This window comes from Narcine bancroftii, chromosome 2 (assembly GCF_036971445.1).
Source record: "Narcine bancroftii isolate sNarBan1 chromosome 2, sNarBan1.hap1, whole genome shotgun sequence".
Taxonomy (NCBI): domain Eukaryota; kingdom Metazoa; phylum Chordata; class Chondrichthyes; order Torpediniformes; family Narcinidae; genus Narcine; species Narcine bancroftii.
In genome coordinates this window covers 155,105,374-155,122,815 of record NC_091470.1, presented here as the reverse complement: position 1 = coordinate 155,122,815, position 17,442 = coordinate 155,105,374, and the positions used below count along the sequence as shown (strand labels likewise).

Below are 17,442 nucleotides of genomic sequence, written 5' to 3'. Positions count from 1 at the left end.
CCTTAGCCCAGAGTTTATGCCCAGTTTGTAGTGTTAATCACTAGGTTAACCTTCACCTTGGAAGATAGGTGAGTTTCCAGCAAACCAATTTATATATTCAAATCCATCTGCCAAAAAGACCCTTCTCACCATCAAGCAGGGGTCTTGGTACTTGCTGCACTTCCTAGGATATTCATGGTCTAAGATATTCTGTGCAGAGCTTTTCTACAAGGAATAGGTAGAATTGCATAGTTCAATTAATGCCTCCAGTAAACATTCCATGGTGCTGTGGCCAGATCCATTCTTTGCAAGGCAGTGTACCTCGGTAGCTTGGGGTCTTTGCAAACCTTAATTACAGTTACAGACAGAGGTAAAATTGTAGTTTATATAGCAAAGAATCTGAACCGGTGTGGACTCGAAGGGCTGAGATGGTCTGTTTCCGCACTGTAAACGGTTATATGGTTAACGTTTCGGGCTCGTTGAAGGGCTCTCCCGAAACGTTGGTAACGTTGTGTTTCTGCAGAATCCAACAGAGCTTTGTCCCGCCCTCTTCAACCATCGCTCAAAGAGACAGGCCCGCCATCGGGGTATGGACCAACCAGATCGTCGACGTTTGATGACGGGCAGACAACTGGACCTATCCATTGGCACGACCGTTGGGGGCAAAGAGCTGACCAATGGGAAAGGAGCGGGCTGCGTCACTCGTACCCGGACAACCAATGAAGAGCAGAACGGGACGAGGCGTCTGGAGCGACGGATGGAGGTAGAGCTGGGGAGGGAGGGGGGGCGTCTGTCTGTCCTGGGCCACCCGGTGAGCGCAGACGAGATCGGGAGTAGTCACTAGGCCGCAGCAGCCCCAGTCCCGGCTCGCCTGTGGAAGGTTGCAACACCCGGCCCCGTTGTTGCCGAGTGGTGGGGCTTGGAGGAGGGCCACCTGCCATGTAGCCTGTGGTCTACTCCATTCCTCCGAGCTTACTTTAAATCCTTCTAATGGACAGTCTTTCAAATTCGCTGCCACAGAGATTTAACATCCTCTGTGAGAAGAATTTCCTATGAACCTTGGCTTTAAACCTTTTATCTTGAAACCACATCTCTTCATTCAAGGCTCTCTCAGTGCTGAAAAATCTTGACATCTAGCCTGTCAGAGACCAATTCCCTTTGATAGGAGTTGCCTATTTGGACAGCCTTCAATGCTCTCCATAGCTGCTTTCAGGTGCTTGGACGCAGATGATGCGCCGGCAGAAGCGGCTGGGGGGGGGGGGGGGTGGGGGTGGGGGGTGGGGGAACCTCCTGGCCAGCCTCCACTTTCAGGTGGCCTTCCGACAGCCACATTGGGGTAGAATAGATGGCTTTACATCGGGGTATTTTGGCCACCTGAAAGTGACATATCTTGCTGAGGGGACCAAAATTATACACAGTATTCCAGGTGTAAAATGATTTATAATTGTGAGAGATATTGCCTATTTCTAAACTTCAGTGAAGGTCAACGTGCAATTTGCCCTTGTTCTTTTTGCCCCTCAGCAGTTATGTTGCCTGGCGAGAGATGTCATACTCTGACCGTCTGCAGCTCCTTCGAGATCAGAACAAACAGCTATTGCAAAAACTGAGAGAAGAGCGACTGCAGATTGGGGCCCCGACCTATGTGTCTGAGCACCGTGAGAGCAGTTATGGACTCAATTTACTGGAGAACCGTAAAGCTGTAGTTTCCCCAGGGAACAATGCCAGGGCCAACAGATTTGAGGTAGTTGTAGACTCTGTCATTCAATGAAATTATGAAATGTATATCTCATATGAATGCTTACAATGTTTGAGGTTGAGGTCTAGGCCCCGAGCAGAGGATTTCTGGGCATCTCTTCTCACACAGTAGGCCTCTAGAATAAAATACATTACTGCACTCATGAAAAGTTAGTTCTGCCTTTGATTCAATATATTTATCAAGTATAATCCTATCTCATATATCAGTGATTCAATAACTCAAAGGTGCTGTTGGGATTGGGAAGGATTAAAATTCACTCAGTGCTATCCTATTATCTATACCATGACTGGTTCAGCTGCAGATTTGAGAAATGCTTCTTTAAGTACTATTTTAACGGTCTGGTATTTATTTATTTAGACATACAGCACAGTAACAGGCCATTTCAGCCCACAAGTCTGTGCCGCCCAATTCACCTACACCCCCGGGTATGTCTTTGAATGGTCGGAGTAAACCGGAGCCCCCAGAGAAAACCCATGCAGACACAGGGAGAACGTACAAACTCCTTACAGACAGTGCAGGATTTGAACCCCCGGTCCAATCCCTATCGCTGGCACTGGAAAGGCATTGTGCTAACCTCAGCGCCAACCATGCAGCCTCTACTGCTATGCCAACTGTGCCGCCGGTAATATTTATTGTACTACCAAGTGTGAAGTTACTTAATCTCTCACTAGTCAATGTTTCTTACATTGCTGCTAATTGAGTTAAATGTCGAGAATATATTTTTCTCAGTTTGTATTTCTGTTGTGTTTATGACCTCGGAACAGTGAGCTGGGTTTGAATTATTCTCCTGTGTATCCAGTGAGAGTTGGAATAAATAGGTCATTTTTGGATTGGGTGACTTTGACCAGTGGGCTGAACAGGTATTGTTGCTCAGGCTTCTCATGCGGGACAGATTTTTGTTCCAATGTGCATGTTTGATCAGTTGCAAGGGTGCACAAGACCACTTTGTTTAACTCCCAGAGAGATCTTCCTACAATCGGCTTCACCTGATTTAAAATGTTTTATTAATAATTTATTTGAAGGAAATAACAAGACAAAGGATATGTTGACTGCTTATTTCAAGTGGAATTGAATGCATCTTGTTTTATACAGATGCCTAACCTTTTAACCAGAATCGTCAGGACCAGACACCTGTCGTTGTTTGGAATCTTCTAGATTTCAGAATCATTTTGATTTTGGTCCCTTTAAGCAAATGCCTTGCACCTAGCCCCCGCCACCTGTGTCTCCCCCTGCTGGCATCCGTCGTGCCCCCCCCCACCCCGAGCCAGTGCCAGGCTATTTCGTGCCCTAGGCCAGGCTGAGGTGGGGGGGGCGGTGCAGAAGAGTGCTAGCTGGGTCGAACGCGGGTTGGGGGGGGGGGGTGTTGGAACTGACTGTGCTGAGTGGTGGTCCAACATGCACTGCACAGGAGCTTAAATGCCAAAAATACAGCCAGTGTTCGGTGCTCAGAGTCGGTGGCAAAGCTGGGCAGAAGGCCGTATATGAGGTGCAGAGCTGCAGGAGGAGCGGGCAGTTGGGGTGATGAAGCCTAGTGCTGGTGGCTTTCAGGTGCTCCACCAGCTCGTCAGACCAGCCCTCAGGCACACTCTCCTAGCGCCGTCTGTCGCCTGCTGCTTTCTAACTCCCGACGTGACAGCAGGGGTGTAGTACTGCTGAGCCCGAAGTTTAAGTTGCGCTTCACTGGATCGCGGCGACAGCTCAATGCAGGAACAATGACCATAATCTCCCACGCAACTGGAGCCGCTCTGCCAGTGCTAGAGTTGTTCCATCTGCGTGGGGGATTATGGGTAAGGAAGGTGGCCATTGCTCTTGCATTGAGCCAGCCGTCCCCTGCTTCTTTCCCACCAGTTGCTGGAGGCAGAGAGTCACCTTTCCACCGAATGTAAGAGCGGGCACCCATGAGGGTGGGAAATACGGGGACTGGGCAGGATTTCCCTCTGACAGCAGAGCATTTATTACAGGAAATTAACGTTACTTATGGGTAACGTCATCTACTGAAAAAGGTGCCGGTTTTTGGAGGTTGCCAATTTTTGGAATTCTGGATGAGCACTTGTACATTTAGTCATAGATCCGTACAACACAGAAATAGTTTTTAGCCCACTCTGTCCATGCAGACCTCTTTGCTTATCCATTTGCCTGCATTCAGGCCATATGTTTCTGTCTTGCCTAGTTAAGTGTCCATCTAAATGCCTCCTAAATATATCTGATTCCATCACCAGTTCTGCAGCCCATTCAAGATAGCAAATACTCTGTATAAAAGAAAAACATACTCCTAAAATCCCTTTTGAAATTCCTTCCTCTTACCTCAAACCAATGCCCTACCATGGGATAAAGATTTGACCATCTGCCCTATTTATCCCTTTCATGTACTTTTAACTCGTTGCTACAGCCTCAGGGAAAACAACTCTAGTGTGTCTAATCTTTCCCGATAATTAAAGTCCTATACCTGAGATGAATCACTTCTGCACTTGATCCAGCACAATCACACCTTTCCAATAGGGTGGTGACCAGAATTGCACAATCCCAAATGTGGCCTCACCAATGTTTTGTAAAATTGCAACTTGTCATCCATCCAAACTGTTATATTTTAACCTAGGAAGACAAGCCAATTTCAGGAAATTATGGTCTTGGATCTTTCAATCTCACTGTTCATCAGCATTCCTGTAAATATCCTGTCTCTGTTTGGCTTTTCAAAATGCATTAGCTTGCCTTTTTCAGGGTTAAAATTAATCTTCAAAGTTCTGCCAAATTTCACACCTAATGTACTAACTGCAGGAGCCATGGATGCACCAATTTTCATGTCATCCTCAAACTTGCTTGTCATACCTCCTACCTCTCTGCAGAGCCTGCATCACATCCAGAATATTGTCAACAGGTCTGCTCCCCTTTTAGATGTTTGTGATAAAGGAAGTGCATTGAAGATTCAGGAGATGAATTTCTGGGGTGATGAATTGCACATCACAATTAAGATTATTGTGTGTGGAATTCTTGCAGGCTTGAAAGGGTGTCTAGGACGTGGGGCCAATCTTGGAACAAAAAGTCAGCTGTTCAAGGCAGAGATGATAAGTAAGGGTAGGGAGTCTTTGGAATTCTCTTCTTGGGATCTGTGCAATAACAGTTGCAGAGAATATTCAATAAAGGGATTGTTACATTTTTAGATACAAAGGGAATCAAGGGATATGAGGTTAGTGTAAGACAATGGCACTGAAGTAAAAGATCATCCACAATCATATTGAATGGTGAACCTGGCATAATAAACAGAATGACCTAATCTTGCTTTGTTTATTTTGTTCTTGTGTCTTAATGACATTGTAATCTTTTAGCAGGTAGATAGCTGTTTTATGAGGAATTCCAGGTTGAAATACAAAACTGGTTATAAACTGCTTAGTCAAGAGATGAAGAATGATGACCAGCCCAGTGAGATAGTAATGACTGAATCCCTTCTTAAGAGAGAAGAGTCTCGAGCAGCACTTTGTGCTCCCTCGATGCACAAAGCCAGGAAGCAAATTTGGACCCTTAATTCAGGGGATGGAACAAGTATGGAGCCTGTCCGGAAGCCCAAAGCAGTTTCCAATGTGGAGAAAAACCGTTCCACGTCTGCAGTTTTGCCTCCCGAAGAAAGCCTTATCGAAGAAGAAACATTGGGCCAGAAGTGGAATCTGCAAAATCTAGATCCCCAAAGCAGTCGTATGAGTGAATATTTTGAAAGCTCAACTCCTTTTACCAAACGTCCTCCAAGTACTGGCTGCAGGCAAAGCAATTCCCACCACGATTCGGGCCAGCAGTTGGATGTGGGCAATGATCGACAAAGCAAGCACATCATCAGAGATGCTTGGAAACCAAAATCAATCCTCTTGGAGCCACACAACAAGATGGTGAAGGTAGGTATACTGCTGTTTACCACAATGTTATGTTGCTGTTGCACGCTTTTCCCACATTTGATATTTCAAAGTCTAGAAGATCTGAATACCCAGCACCTTTCTTTTTTTTATTAATTTTCCTGCAAGATGTGCTGCTGGCCAGAAGGAATATATGCAAGGAATGTGGCACAAATCCAAAATGATTAGCCGAAGAGTAGGGTCAAGGGAAATGCGGCTGAGGCAGAGTGCATAGAAGAGTATGGGTCCTTTGGCCCTCTATGTTGTGCTGACCTATTTATTCCTTTTTAAATAAAAAGTAATAAACCCTCCCTACCCCATAACCCCCTATTTTCCTTTCATCCATTTGTCTGTCTAAGAGCCTCTTAAATGCCCCCAATGTTTCAGCCTCCACCACTATCCCCAGCAAGGCATTCCAGGCACCTACATCTCTGTGTATTTTTAAAAAAAAACCCTTTTCCCTGGTTTCCCCTAAACTTACCTCCTTTCCTCCCTTAACTTTGTACTTATCTTGATTCTGCCCTGGGAAACAGGTGCTGGCTGTCCACCCTATCTATGTCTCTCATAATCTATCAAGTCTCCTCTCATCCTTCTCTGTTCTAAAGAGAAAAGTCCCAGATCTGCTAACCTTGGCTCAAATCCAGGCAACATCCTGGTAAATAGTGGCATACAGGTACTGAAGGGTCTGAAATAGAGGGATTTGAAAACTTACTGGAGCAGAGTAGATGAGTACAGGCACAAAAGTAAATTGGCACAAGGTTATGTGATCTGTGACTTTGTATGAGTACGGATCAAATAATCCAAGTGGTTTCTTGATCTTAATTATGTTGTGCATCAGCTGCCTGCTTCCTTGATTTTTGAAAGCTGCAGCCTGTCACAATGGTGCATGGGTTACAGAGATTTGCTCTAGTTTTTCCGGTAAGAGGGAAGATGGCAGAATTATCTGCTGTCAGTGAAGTTCAGATGATTAAAATTTTCTGTTTAATTTGCAGGCAGACACAGGCCATGTGACTTTCTTGTCCTCAGATGAGGAAAATAATTTGAATGCAGAGGTTCAGTCTGTGCAACCCCTTCTGGGCTATGATTGGATAGCAGGTAATAAGGTGGGCTTTGTTATGTCTGAGAATTTCATCTCCCCATCTGGGCTGAAGGGCAGCTTGGAATTCTTCTAGCAATCGTGTTAATGAACTTCGTATTGGTGCTGTCTATTGCATCTCTGCACTGTGTGATCTCTGGTGACAGCAGATTAATTTTTATTTTCTGGTTTGTTCTCATTAGGTCTGATCGATGTGGATTCACCACTGTCAGAAAAATCTGAGCAATATTTTTTGGAACTACAAAATTTCCGGCGGGTGAACAGAGAAGAATGTGTCCACCAAGAGTTCATGGAGTAAGTATGTGTATTTTTCAGAAGACAGTAAGAATGATGGCGGCATGGTTGGTGTAGTGGTTAGTGCTGTGCCTTTACAGTGCCAGCAATCAGGACTGGGCTTTCAATCTCGCACTGTCTGTAAGGATTTTGTACTTTTTCCCTGTGTCTGCATGGGTTTTTCCCAGGAGCTCTGGTTTCCTCCCACCTTTCGAAATGTACCCGGTGGGGGGGGGTAGGTTAATTGGATGCACGGACTCATGGGACAAATGGCCTGCACCTTGCTGTATGACTATATTTTAATTTGTCTAAATTTAATGATCATGAGATAGTGGAGTTAGGTGGGGTGCTAAAATTAAGAGGTGTATTCTCAGGATATTTCGAAATGAGGTTGAGCAGTTCCTTAACTTATGAATAAAACATAGAACATTACAACCCAGTTCAGACCCTTCGGCTCTCAATGTTGTGACAACCTATATATTCCTACCAAAAAAAAGTAGAAAAACCTTCCTTCCTTGTAATCCTCTATTTTTCCTTCATCCATGTACCTGTTTAAAAGTCTCTTGAATGCCCCTAATGTTTCAGTCTCCACCACCCCCCGGCAAGGCATTTCAGGCAACCACAACTCTGTTTTTTTTTAAAAAAGAGAATTACCCCTGATGTCTCCCCTAAATTTTCCTCCCTTCACTTTGTAGCGATGACCTACAATGTTTGTTATTCCTGCACAGGTGGCAAAAGGCATTGGTTGACCATGTTATCTCAGAATCTTGTAGACCTCTATTAACTCTCCTCTCATCCTCTAGCTCTGCTAACTTTGCTTCATAAACTTATTTTCCAGTCCAGGCAACATCCTAGTAAATCTCATCTGCACCCTCTCCATAGCTTCCACGTTCTTCCTATAATGAGGTGACCAGAGATGAATGCAATACTCTCAGTGTGGTCTCACCAGAGTTTTGTAGAGTTGTAATACGATCTCAACTCTTGAACTCAATCCCCCATTGATGAAGCCCAAAATCCCATAGGCCAGTTGTTCTCAACCTTTTTCACGACGCGGAATTGATGAATGTAGACGTGGGACAGGTAAGTAAAATTGAAGAAGATCAGAATAGGGTTTGGGGGTGGGGAGGGGATTTGTGATTTTGTATGATAAGCTAGCAATACGAGATAGACAAAAAAATAGCTGTGACTTCCTCTTTTCTGGGGGTTTCGATTTAATGACTAGTCAATTGTTTATTCCTTGGCCACAAGAGGCTACAATCTGGTAAAAGTCTTTGATCACCGGGTGCCTTTAATTTTCAGGGAAGGGGAGCTAAATGATAAAGTCACAGATCAAGAGGAACTCAGTTGCAACGGTCAAATTCACCAATGTGAGTAATATTTGCAGGGCAATCGTGTTATCTACATGTTATAATTATAATTTGGTCTAGTGTTTGCCTTATGGTAATAATGCTGGGTTTTGATTCATTTATTCCATTTTTGGCCTGAACGTTTTTGTCTTTGGAGTAAAGATGGGAAGTATAGTTGACCTCACTGCCTGTCCAGGAAGAGAAAGATCATTCAGAATTTCTGATCATCTTAATCTAAGCACCTGTATGAAGGTTCTTGTGGGCAACATTCAAGTTTAAGTATAATGCAATTAATAAAATTCTCAATTAACAATGACTTGTGGAAATTATCTGAATATTGTCCATTTATTTGCACCAACTAGTGACCAGTACCCAGGGACTGGTCATCCTTTAGGAATGAAGCAAACTTGTACACTATCAAAAGTCTGCACCTTTAGAGATGTTGACTTCTCAGCATTCTCAAGGCAACTAAATGTGGTCAATAAAGTAAGCTTGCCAGTGTTACTCACATCACAAGAATAAACTTTAAAATGGATGCCCATGATTGTAATGGAGAAAATCTCGAAATGTGTAATTATTGTTGCTTGTTCTTTGTGGGGGAAATCAAGACTAAGAACATAGTCTAAGGACAGCTGCCAGTCATTTAAGACTAAAAAGAGGACATTTCTTCTCAAGAGTTATAAATCATTGTATTCTTTACCCTCTGGGAATGCTGAGTTATTACATCTACTCAAAACTGAGATAATATTTTAGACTATAGGAAGATAATGAATGATTTGTGATAATTCGTTTTTTTTAAATGGCAATGCATGAGGTTGCAGTGGCCACTTCGGCTGACCAAAGGAACTGCTCACACTAACCATCTGAGACTTTCGTATTGATGAAATAAAATTTATTTATTTGTATGTATGAATACTTGACCTGCTTATGTATTGTTTGTCTGTAAGTATGTATGTCTGGTTGTCTATCTGTGTGTTTTGCACCAAGCCATCATAGAACACTGTTTCATCGGGTTGGACTTACGCAATCGGATGATAATAATGGTACTGGAAAAGTGTTGAAGCTAAAGATGACATCATCCATAATCTTGTTGAATGATTTGAAAAACTTGAGGGCATTTCTGTGACTCCGGTTGAATGACAGTGTTTATTACAAAGCCTTGAGAAAGCTTTAGAGCTTTTCTTTGTGTTGCTTTGATTCAGGCTTCAGAGTGTCATTGACAATGGTAATAAATCTCTCTCTCTCTCTCTCTCTCTCTCTCTCTCTCTCTCTCTCTCTCTCTCTCTCTCTCTCTCTCACAGGTACACATTCTTATCGTGTTAACAATCGCCTGTTTGCAGTCCCACTGGAACTAGCAGCAACATGTCCTGTCTGCAAAACCCCCAAATCAAAACGGCCGCACACCATGGAGGAACCTGCTTATATCCGGTGAGATCCTACCCATTACAGCACATCCATTACAGCCTGTTTCATCTATTCATGATATTGTTTCAAACTCTAGAGAAAAGCTTTTCATAAAATAGCAGTTTGTAGTGTAAAGCAAAAACTGAGGTGAATCCTCCCATGTTCTAAAGACATTAGGGTTAGTAGGTTAATTGGTCACATTGGTATGATTGGGAAGCGCTGATCCATTGACCAGAAGGGCCTGTTATTATGCTTTTCTATAAAACAAAAAAAATGCATCACTTTCAGGGTCAGTTTCCCGAGATCTACTTTGCTTCCTCCACACGAATACAAGCCACATCGTAGGAGGAGCTTCAATCCCATTGATAGTCTATCGCTGCCTTCAGTAAGTTTTTACATAATTACATGCTTAAAAATTATTTATGATATCATTCCTCTTCATCTGATTAAATCTGGGTGTGTGAATCTTTAGAAAATCCTATAACAGTAAAGCCTCTGATATCTGAAATTCAAGAAACTGGCAAAAAAACATTGTGAAAGTAAATAGGTTTTTTTTTTAAATGGAAATTTAAATTTAAAATTGGCCCGCCTCAACATTAGTTCGTCAATCTCCATAGGTGTCAGATATCAAGGGTTTTACTGTAGTTCTGATTCATTGTGGTTCTATGTTTAGTTGGAGTTAATCTCACCAAACTGCTTGCTTAGTTGAGATGTGCACAGATTCATTTTTCTTGAGACTTTTTCATTGGTGATTCATCATTTGATCAACTTTATCACATCACTTTATCACCTGATCATTTTCTTGTGTTTGTTCTCAGTATTTTTCCCAGTGCTAGATTAAGGTAGTGTGGGGCCATTAGCACATATTTTAAAGGGGCCTTAAATTGTGCCAGCTGACACATGCACGGGGGGAGGGGGGGGGGTGGGGGGGGGGGAAGAAGCACTTACACTGAAATTGCCCCTCCCCTCCTCTGTTAAAACTTACACATTTTTAAAAACAAAACTTAGAGCAGCTGGTGGCATGTGGGATCAATGGCCATCTTTGTTACCCATAATGCCCCACACAGTAGGAACCACTTTACGTTTCCCTGGTGCTGACATTAGCAGAGTGGTTCCAGCTGCGTGAGGGATGATGGGTAACCAAAATGACCATTGCTCCTGCATTGAGCAGTTGCAGCGAGTTGGCACAGATAGTCTATATTAATAAACCCAATTAAATTTAATGTTACTGATTTTAGCCAAATGATCATCTTTAATCAGGGTTATTAACACAGACCATCAGTGTGGTTTCTCATAGCTGCTAGCATTACACAAAGATGAAAATGAAAATGTTTCTCATAATTCATAGTACATAAACACAGGGGCCCTTGAAATTATGGGGCCCATAATATTTGATACTCTTGCTACTACATTAATCCGGCCCTGACTTTTCCTAATAGTTAAGGTCCACTACATCATTGAGCTTTTATTATGTTTAAATATATTATGAATATCAAAGAGATAGATTGGCCAGGCTATGCTCATTTTCCCATATTTCATTTACCTTTACCCTGTTTTTTTTAAACCACTTGGTTTCTGAAATCTCAACATTCCAGAGGATGACTTTCATTTGGAAGATCATTAAAATCAACCTTCATAGCTGCATCCATTGGATATTTCCTTAGATTCTGCAATTTGAACAGATTCTGCAAGGAGCATTGTGTGCAGTTTTGGTCCTTCTACATTAAGGATATACAGTATTTGCCTTGAAGTTATTGCATTGGTTCATGAGATGTAAGGGTTCTCTAAAGAGAATGAGCAAAATTGGCTAGAGTTGTCTGAAATTTAGAAGAATGAGAAATGTAAATATGCAGAATTTGAAAGGATAGATACAAGAAGCCACTTTTCCCTGTGAGAGAGTTTACAGCTCGCAGCCATCGTTTTAATGAGACTGATCCTGGCCCATTTTGTTTCTTAGCATTGTCTGATGGGCTGGGAAAGTTCCTTGCCTTTGACAGCTCCCATCGCAAGCACCTTGGATTTACGCTGTGCACTGGAACACAAAAGTACTTCTGTACCTTTAACTCTCAATTCTTCTAATATGGTAAGTTGCTTACACTGTTACTGGCTTGTCTGCCATACTCAGAAAATACCACTGGTCCTTGTTCAAAGTTCAGATTTATTGTCAGAGTACATACATGACATCACATACAACCCTGAGAATCTTTTTCCTGAGAGCCAGGCAAGATATGTATGTAATAGAGACAAATACAAACAAGAAGGAAGTGCAAACAGTGCAACACAGAAAATAAATATTCAATAATAAATAATGTGCAAAGTAAGTGTCCTTTAATGTCTCTGAGTTGTTTAAAAGTCGGATGGTGGAGGGGTAGCAACTGTTCCTGAACCTAGCAGTATGAGTCTTGTGGCACTTGATGGCAGAAGTGAAAACAGAGAATGTCCTGGGTGGTGTGGATCCTTGATGGTTGCTGCTGCTCTCCCATGTATATTTTCTTGATGGTGGGGAGAGTTTTGCTTGTACTGGGCTCTGTCCACTAACTTTTTCAGGGCTTTCTTCTCTGAGATATTGGTGCCCCCATACCAGGCCCTGATGAAGCCGGTCTGCACACATTCCACGGCACATCTGTAGATGTTTGCCAAGCTTTTTGATGTCAGACCAAACCTCCGAAAATCCTAAGAAAGTACAGGCGCTGACATACTTTCTTCATGTTTTTTCTCATTGTGACTGAATAATAATCTCAATAAAGAATGGTGCAAAATGTTGAATATATTTCACCCCTTAGAGAAGAATGTGCAAGAGATTTAGTCTCCATGTATGGTTTCCAAACAGAATCAGGAAGCACTGTCTCTGCATTAACAACTGCACTCTTTACGTGACATCGCTTCACAACTTGTATTTGCTTTGTTTGGAAGTTTGTTTGATTTCCTTCTTACATTCGACTCCTTAACTGCACGTTTGGATTATTGTGAACATTGTCCCCAGTTCAACATTCAACTTTATCATCACCTTTAAAATTTAAGGTGGATTTAGGCCAAAATGTGGCCAATGCATCTAAAAAATATTCCTGTCCAGTTATAGAGGAATAACTGGTTAGTGTAGTGCTATTACACTACCAGCAACCCAGGTTTGAATCCAGTGATGTCTATAAGGAGTTTATACGTTCTCCACATGTCTCCTGTGCTCAGGTTTCCTCCCAACTTGCAAAACGTATGGTGTTTTTGGTTAATTTGGGTGTAATTGACCAGCATGGGTTTAAATGTCCAGAATCGGCTTCTACCAAGCTGTAAAAAAACATATAATTTTAATTTCTCAACTGACAAAACCCAAGGCTATCTTCCATTTAGGAAAAAAAAGTTAATTAAGTACCAAAATAGGAGATATAAGAACAGTGAAGAATGCAAAACTTCACTAATGGTGCACTCTTTGCAGTAATTTCTATAACAAAATGATTTGAACTGATAACAATTTTGTGCTTTTGTTTTAGAGTGCTGCTGCAGTGTCACGAGTTGCTGGAGGCACCAGATCAGATGAGTTGCTGGACTTCTCACATTCAACTCAGTACCAATTTCAGAAACTAGAGCAAAGAATGAAATTGAGATGAAACTGATCTTGTTCACCTCTCTTGCCTTTCCTTTAGGTGCACACACACCCACACATCAAAAGCTCACTGTATTCACATGATACATTCTCTTCATAAAGCCAGGTTGTATTCTGTCTCTGAACCTGAGGTTTTCACTTCTGGTGTTAAGGTTTTTCTCGGTTGCCTGGTAAGACTGTGAAGTGCAGATTATCAGAAATAGAATTTCTACTGATAATACCAGGAAATTCTCCACCACCTTTTCTGATTTTGCCTTTTTACAAGTATACAAGTGTTTACACTGGTATATAAATCATCAGTAGTTGACAGATTTACAGATGTACTCTGTTTTCGTTAGCTAGTTGATAATTTATTTGATTGATAGAATGCTATATTACGCTTCCAGATGTCCTTTGAGGTACAGGTAAAAGATCTGTTGGCAGCATTGGAAAACGTGGGTATTTTCCCAATGAGCACCCGAAAGATTATACTGGACAACGGATTTTATTTCCTGAACACTTTTGGGTGTATTTTATGGATTTTGGACTGCTGATCACGAAAATTACCTTCAAATTTTCCTATCACATACTTTTTTAGATTAACCTATTTGTGTGATTTCCTGTCATATTTTAAGTCTACTTCAAGCATACAAAACCATGAGTTGCAACTTATCCTTGAAAATACATTTTCTGCATTGGCTCTTGATGGTCATCCCTGGTGATCTTGGTGAAGTCAGTGATGAACATGGTGAAAGGTTTCACCAGGACACCTGCGACCATGGAAAAGTGGTATCGGGGCAACTGGAATCCATCAATGCTGGTCATCTATTGTTGGACACTGACACGAGAGGCATCAGATGCTGAGTACAAACAAAAATCAGTGGAAAAACATTCGTGGGTCAGTTGAACTAGCACAATGGGCCAGTATCATTATATGATTAAACATGCTAAATTAATAAAAATTAATTTAACTTTTCCAACTTCCGACATGATGCATCAAATCTGAAATTATCTTTGTGTTCAGCTTGAAGTTGTCTATTATAATCCCCATTTTATTTTCAGAAAGAAAACATTTTTTAAAAATTCATTTTCCAGTGTTACTATTAATTTATTAAATTATTGATAGATCCACTCATTAGATTTCTGATCCTAGAATTTTTGAAATAGTCCCATTCAAATAGATGATGAGCTTCCTGATTGCTCATTCTTTTTCTGTAATCTGTGACTAACTTTGAAAATTCTCAATTAAATCCAGGTACATCTATGCTACCTCGCTCTGAATTGTACCATGGTGTACCCTGAGATCTTGTTTGTGAAATCCAATGCTTCCTGCTCTAGTGAATGTGGGTGGAATTGGAGTGAGCGTGTGGATAATGGAAAGATATCATGGAAATTTTTGATTGTCAATGTAATAACAAAGGTCCTTTTCAATTTTAATTCATCTAACCAATAAAGTAAATTCACAGTTTTGTCACTGTGGATCTCAATTTACTCATTTTGAAGTCCTCATAAGTAATGAGATAAATTAGAGAGAATATTTTGGTTAAGGATAAATATTGACCAGAATTTGGGGGAACTCCTCTTCCAATACTCCTAAGGTATATTTTATGTCCATCTGAGGCAGGTGAAGGCTTGGTTTATTATAATATACAATGTTTCTTAAAATAATTCTGTGACCAAATTATGATGATGTGCTGAAGGTTTTGGAGTGAATTATAATTTGTAACTTTCTAAATTCTGTGAATTGTGATTTTTGACCAGTTGTAGAAATTTGAATATTTGTGAAGTCAGTAAGATTTTTAATATGCCCTGTTAAAAATTCATTAAAAGCATATACTTATTCCAGGGCTGTTTTCTACAGGTATAAAAAGGGCACACTGTTTGCATTGGAGTTCTTTTCTAAATGAGAAAGGGATAATGCAACTTCTTACAGTTGCCGACACATGATGAAGCCTTGAGATGGAGCATCACAAGTGACATGAACAGTAGTACACTAACCAAATGATAAATATGTTGTTCATTTGTTGCTCCACATTTGTGAACATTAATGCATGATTGATAAGATTTCTTGAGAAACCTGGGAATGGCGGGATGAGGGGGTGGGCAGCAGAATTAAATGTATTGCAATGTACAGGAATATTGTAAGGAATGTAATGAAGCCAGGCCAAAAATTGGGAGACAAGTGAGCACTTTGAGCCATATTTTGCATTCTTTTGCAGAGGATCTCTGTAAGTTCATCCCCAATTTTGTGTAGGCATTACCCACAATCACTTCTCTGTTGAGTTTCTGTCATACTTGTATGTAAGATTATATTTTCTGCAAATAAACTTTATTAAAATTCAGTTGAATTGTAGCTGTAATTTGTTCTTAGTCAACATGTACACAGAAGTCTTGGTATCCAGAAGGTTTTAGGTTAAAAGTGGTCATCTGATTGAGTGTTATTGCACCTTTTTAGTGCAAATGGAATGATGTGTTCAGAATTGTGCTTTTGGATCATTTAAACAATGCTTCAGCTGAAATAAGCTTCTCATCAGTCCATTCACAATCTGCATCAGCAGGTCTGATGGTGATTTTAAGCACACTAAACTATTCTCCAGTATCAAAGGTTGATGTTGTGTACACATGTAAACAAATAAAAAATTAAACTGCAATTTTAATTGCAAAAATCAAATAAAGATTGAGTTTATTGTTGAGTCTGGTGGAGGGATAACAGCTGTTCCTGAGCCAAGTGGTGTAAGTCTTTCCTGATGGTAGCAGCTAGAACGAGTGTGTGGATCCTTGTTGATTACTGCTGCTCTCCAATGGCAGTGTTCCTGCAGATGTTCTCGAAGGTGGGAAAGGTTTTACCTGTGATGTCCTGGGCTGTGCTCACTACCTTTTGCAGGGCTTTATGCTCAGTGGTATTTGTGACCCCATACCAGACTGTGATGCAGCCAGTCGGCATGCTTTCCACCACACACCTGTAGAAATTTGCCAGGATTTCTGATGTCACAGCAAAGCTGCAAACTCCTGAGGAAATAGAAATGCTGATGTGCTTTCTTCACAATGCCCAAGACTGAATATGAATATCTGGGCATATGCAGAACTTAAGAAGATGAATGATGAAGGTAATGCAGTTTTTGGCAATTAAAGGACAGCTGAAAAATTATAGTTAATTTAATGTGGCAATTGCATCAATAGGAAAAATGAATGCCTGTGTTGTAAATAGCAAATATTGGGTTCATGATCTCTTGGAGTTGAATAAATTCAGGCATGGACAACAGCCATGGTTGGACAACAAACCCAACAAAATATCCTGGAGCAATAATTCGAGACAGATCTCACAGTGTAAAAGATAAAGGATTTAGAAGTGAACTGCAGATCGAGGAGCATGGTGTGTGCCCTGAGATTCAGTACCGAGTTCAAAGTTGGGGCAACTGGCTGAAAAGACTGGTCTGTACAATTATTGCAGAAATAATGGTCACACGCGTCCTGCCCGCTCGGGGGGGGGGGGGGGGGAGAGAAAGAGAGACTCGAGCCCGCGCATGCGCACCGAGGGCACGGGCTGGGTTGCCAGGTGACAGCGTCCCGGTGTTTAAAGATGGCGCCGATGCTGCTGGTGGCGGGCAGGGCCGCAGCGTGGCAGGCGGCAAACGGGGTTGGTCCAGGAGGAAGGGCGGGGAGCAGCTGAAGAGAAGCAGGCGGCTTACTGTGGGGATCCGTTCCTGATGTAGCAGGCTCCATCACCTCCCAACCTCTCCCTGCGGCAGATTCGAGTACGAGCCTGTTGAATTAAGATCTGAAAGCAAGTAAATATGGAATGCGAGAGAAATTTTCCACGCCCACTGAAGTGCTGGAGAGGTAGATCCCAGACACAATTTTTAAACTGAGAATTCATGGAGAGTTCAGATCTGTCAGTGACCAATGGTTGATGTCTCAATTTGGAATGATACGCATGCAAAATTAAGAGAAAAAAGCAGAGGAATGTAATGAATGTTTATTTTTCTGAATGGAGATTTTTTGAATGGTCAACAATTTCTGTAAGGATCCTTGCTTTCATTTAAATGCTGTCCACAGTAAATTTTAAAGTTTGACTGTTCCATTCATGTCTGGACATGAACGGGAAATGGGAGTACTCATCAATGACAGAGAGG

The 17,442-nt window shown here is 41.6% G+C and overlaps 1 protein-coding gene across 5 annotated transcripts; it reads left to right on the top strand.

Moving 5' to 3' along the window:
- Positions 1-400: 400 nt before the first annotated feature.
- On the top strand, positions 401-15,651 carry miip (migration and invasion inhibitory protein). 5 transcript variants are annotated; one of them, XM_069918693.1, is made up of 10 exons: positions 564-742; positions 1,504-1,720; positions 5,059-5,616; positions 6,606-6,708; positions 6,892-7,003; positions 8,282-8,349; positions 9,630-9,756; positions 10,021-10,117; positions 11,690-11,815; positions 13,218-15,651. In XM_069918693.1, exons 1-10 carry the CDS (start codon positions 657-659, stop codon positions 13,332-13,334), a joined length of 1,611 nt encoding a protein of 536 aa, XP_069774794.1. In that variant the 5' UTR covers positions 564-656; the 3' UTR covers positions 13,335-15,651. The 5 variants fall into 5 exon arrangements, with proteins under 5 accessions (XP_069774798.1, XP_069774794.1, XP_069774796.1 ...); XM_069918695.1 differs by having other exon boundaries at positions 1,501-1,720; positions 5,062-5,616; XM_069918692.1 differs by having other exon boundaries at positions 565-742; positions 1,501-1,720.
- Positions 15,652-17,442: the final 1,791 nt, after the last annotated feature.

What these genes read in the sequence shown, in the direction of transcription:
- miip (XM_069918692.1), top strand. Translation starts at nt 657, where the DNA reads ATGGGAAAGGAGCGGGCTGCGTCACTCGTACCCGGACAACCAATGAAG. An exon ending in GTCTGGAGCGACGGATGGAG is followed by an intron (nt 743 to 1,500) that starts GTAGAGCTGGGG and finishes TTTGCCCCTCAG; the next exon opens with CAGTTATGTTGCCTGGCGAG. An exon ending in CCAGGGCCAACAGATTTGAG is followed by an intron (nt 1,721 to 5,058) that starts GTAGTTGTAGAC and finishes GTAATCTTTTAG; the next exon opens with CAGGTAGATAGCTGTTTTAT.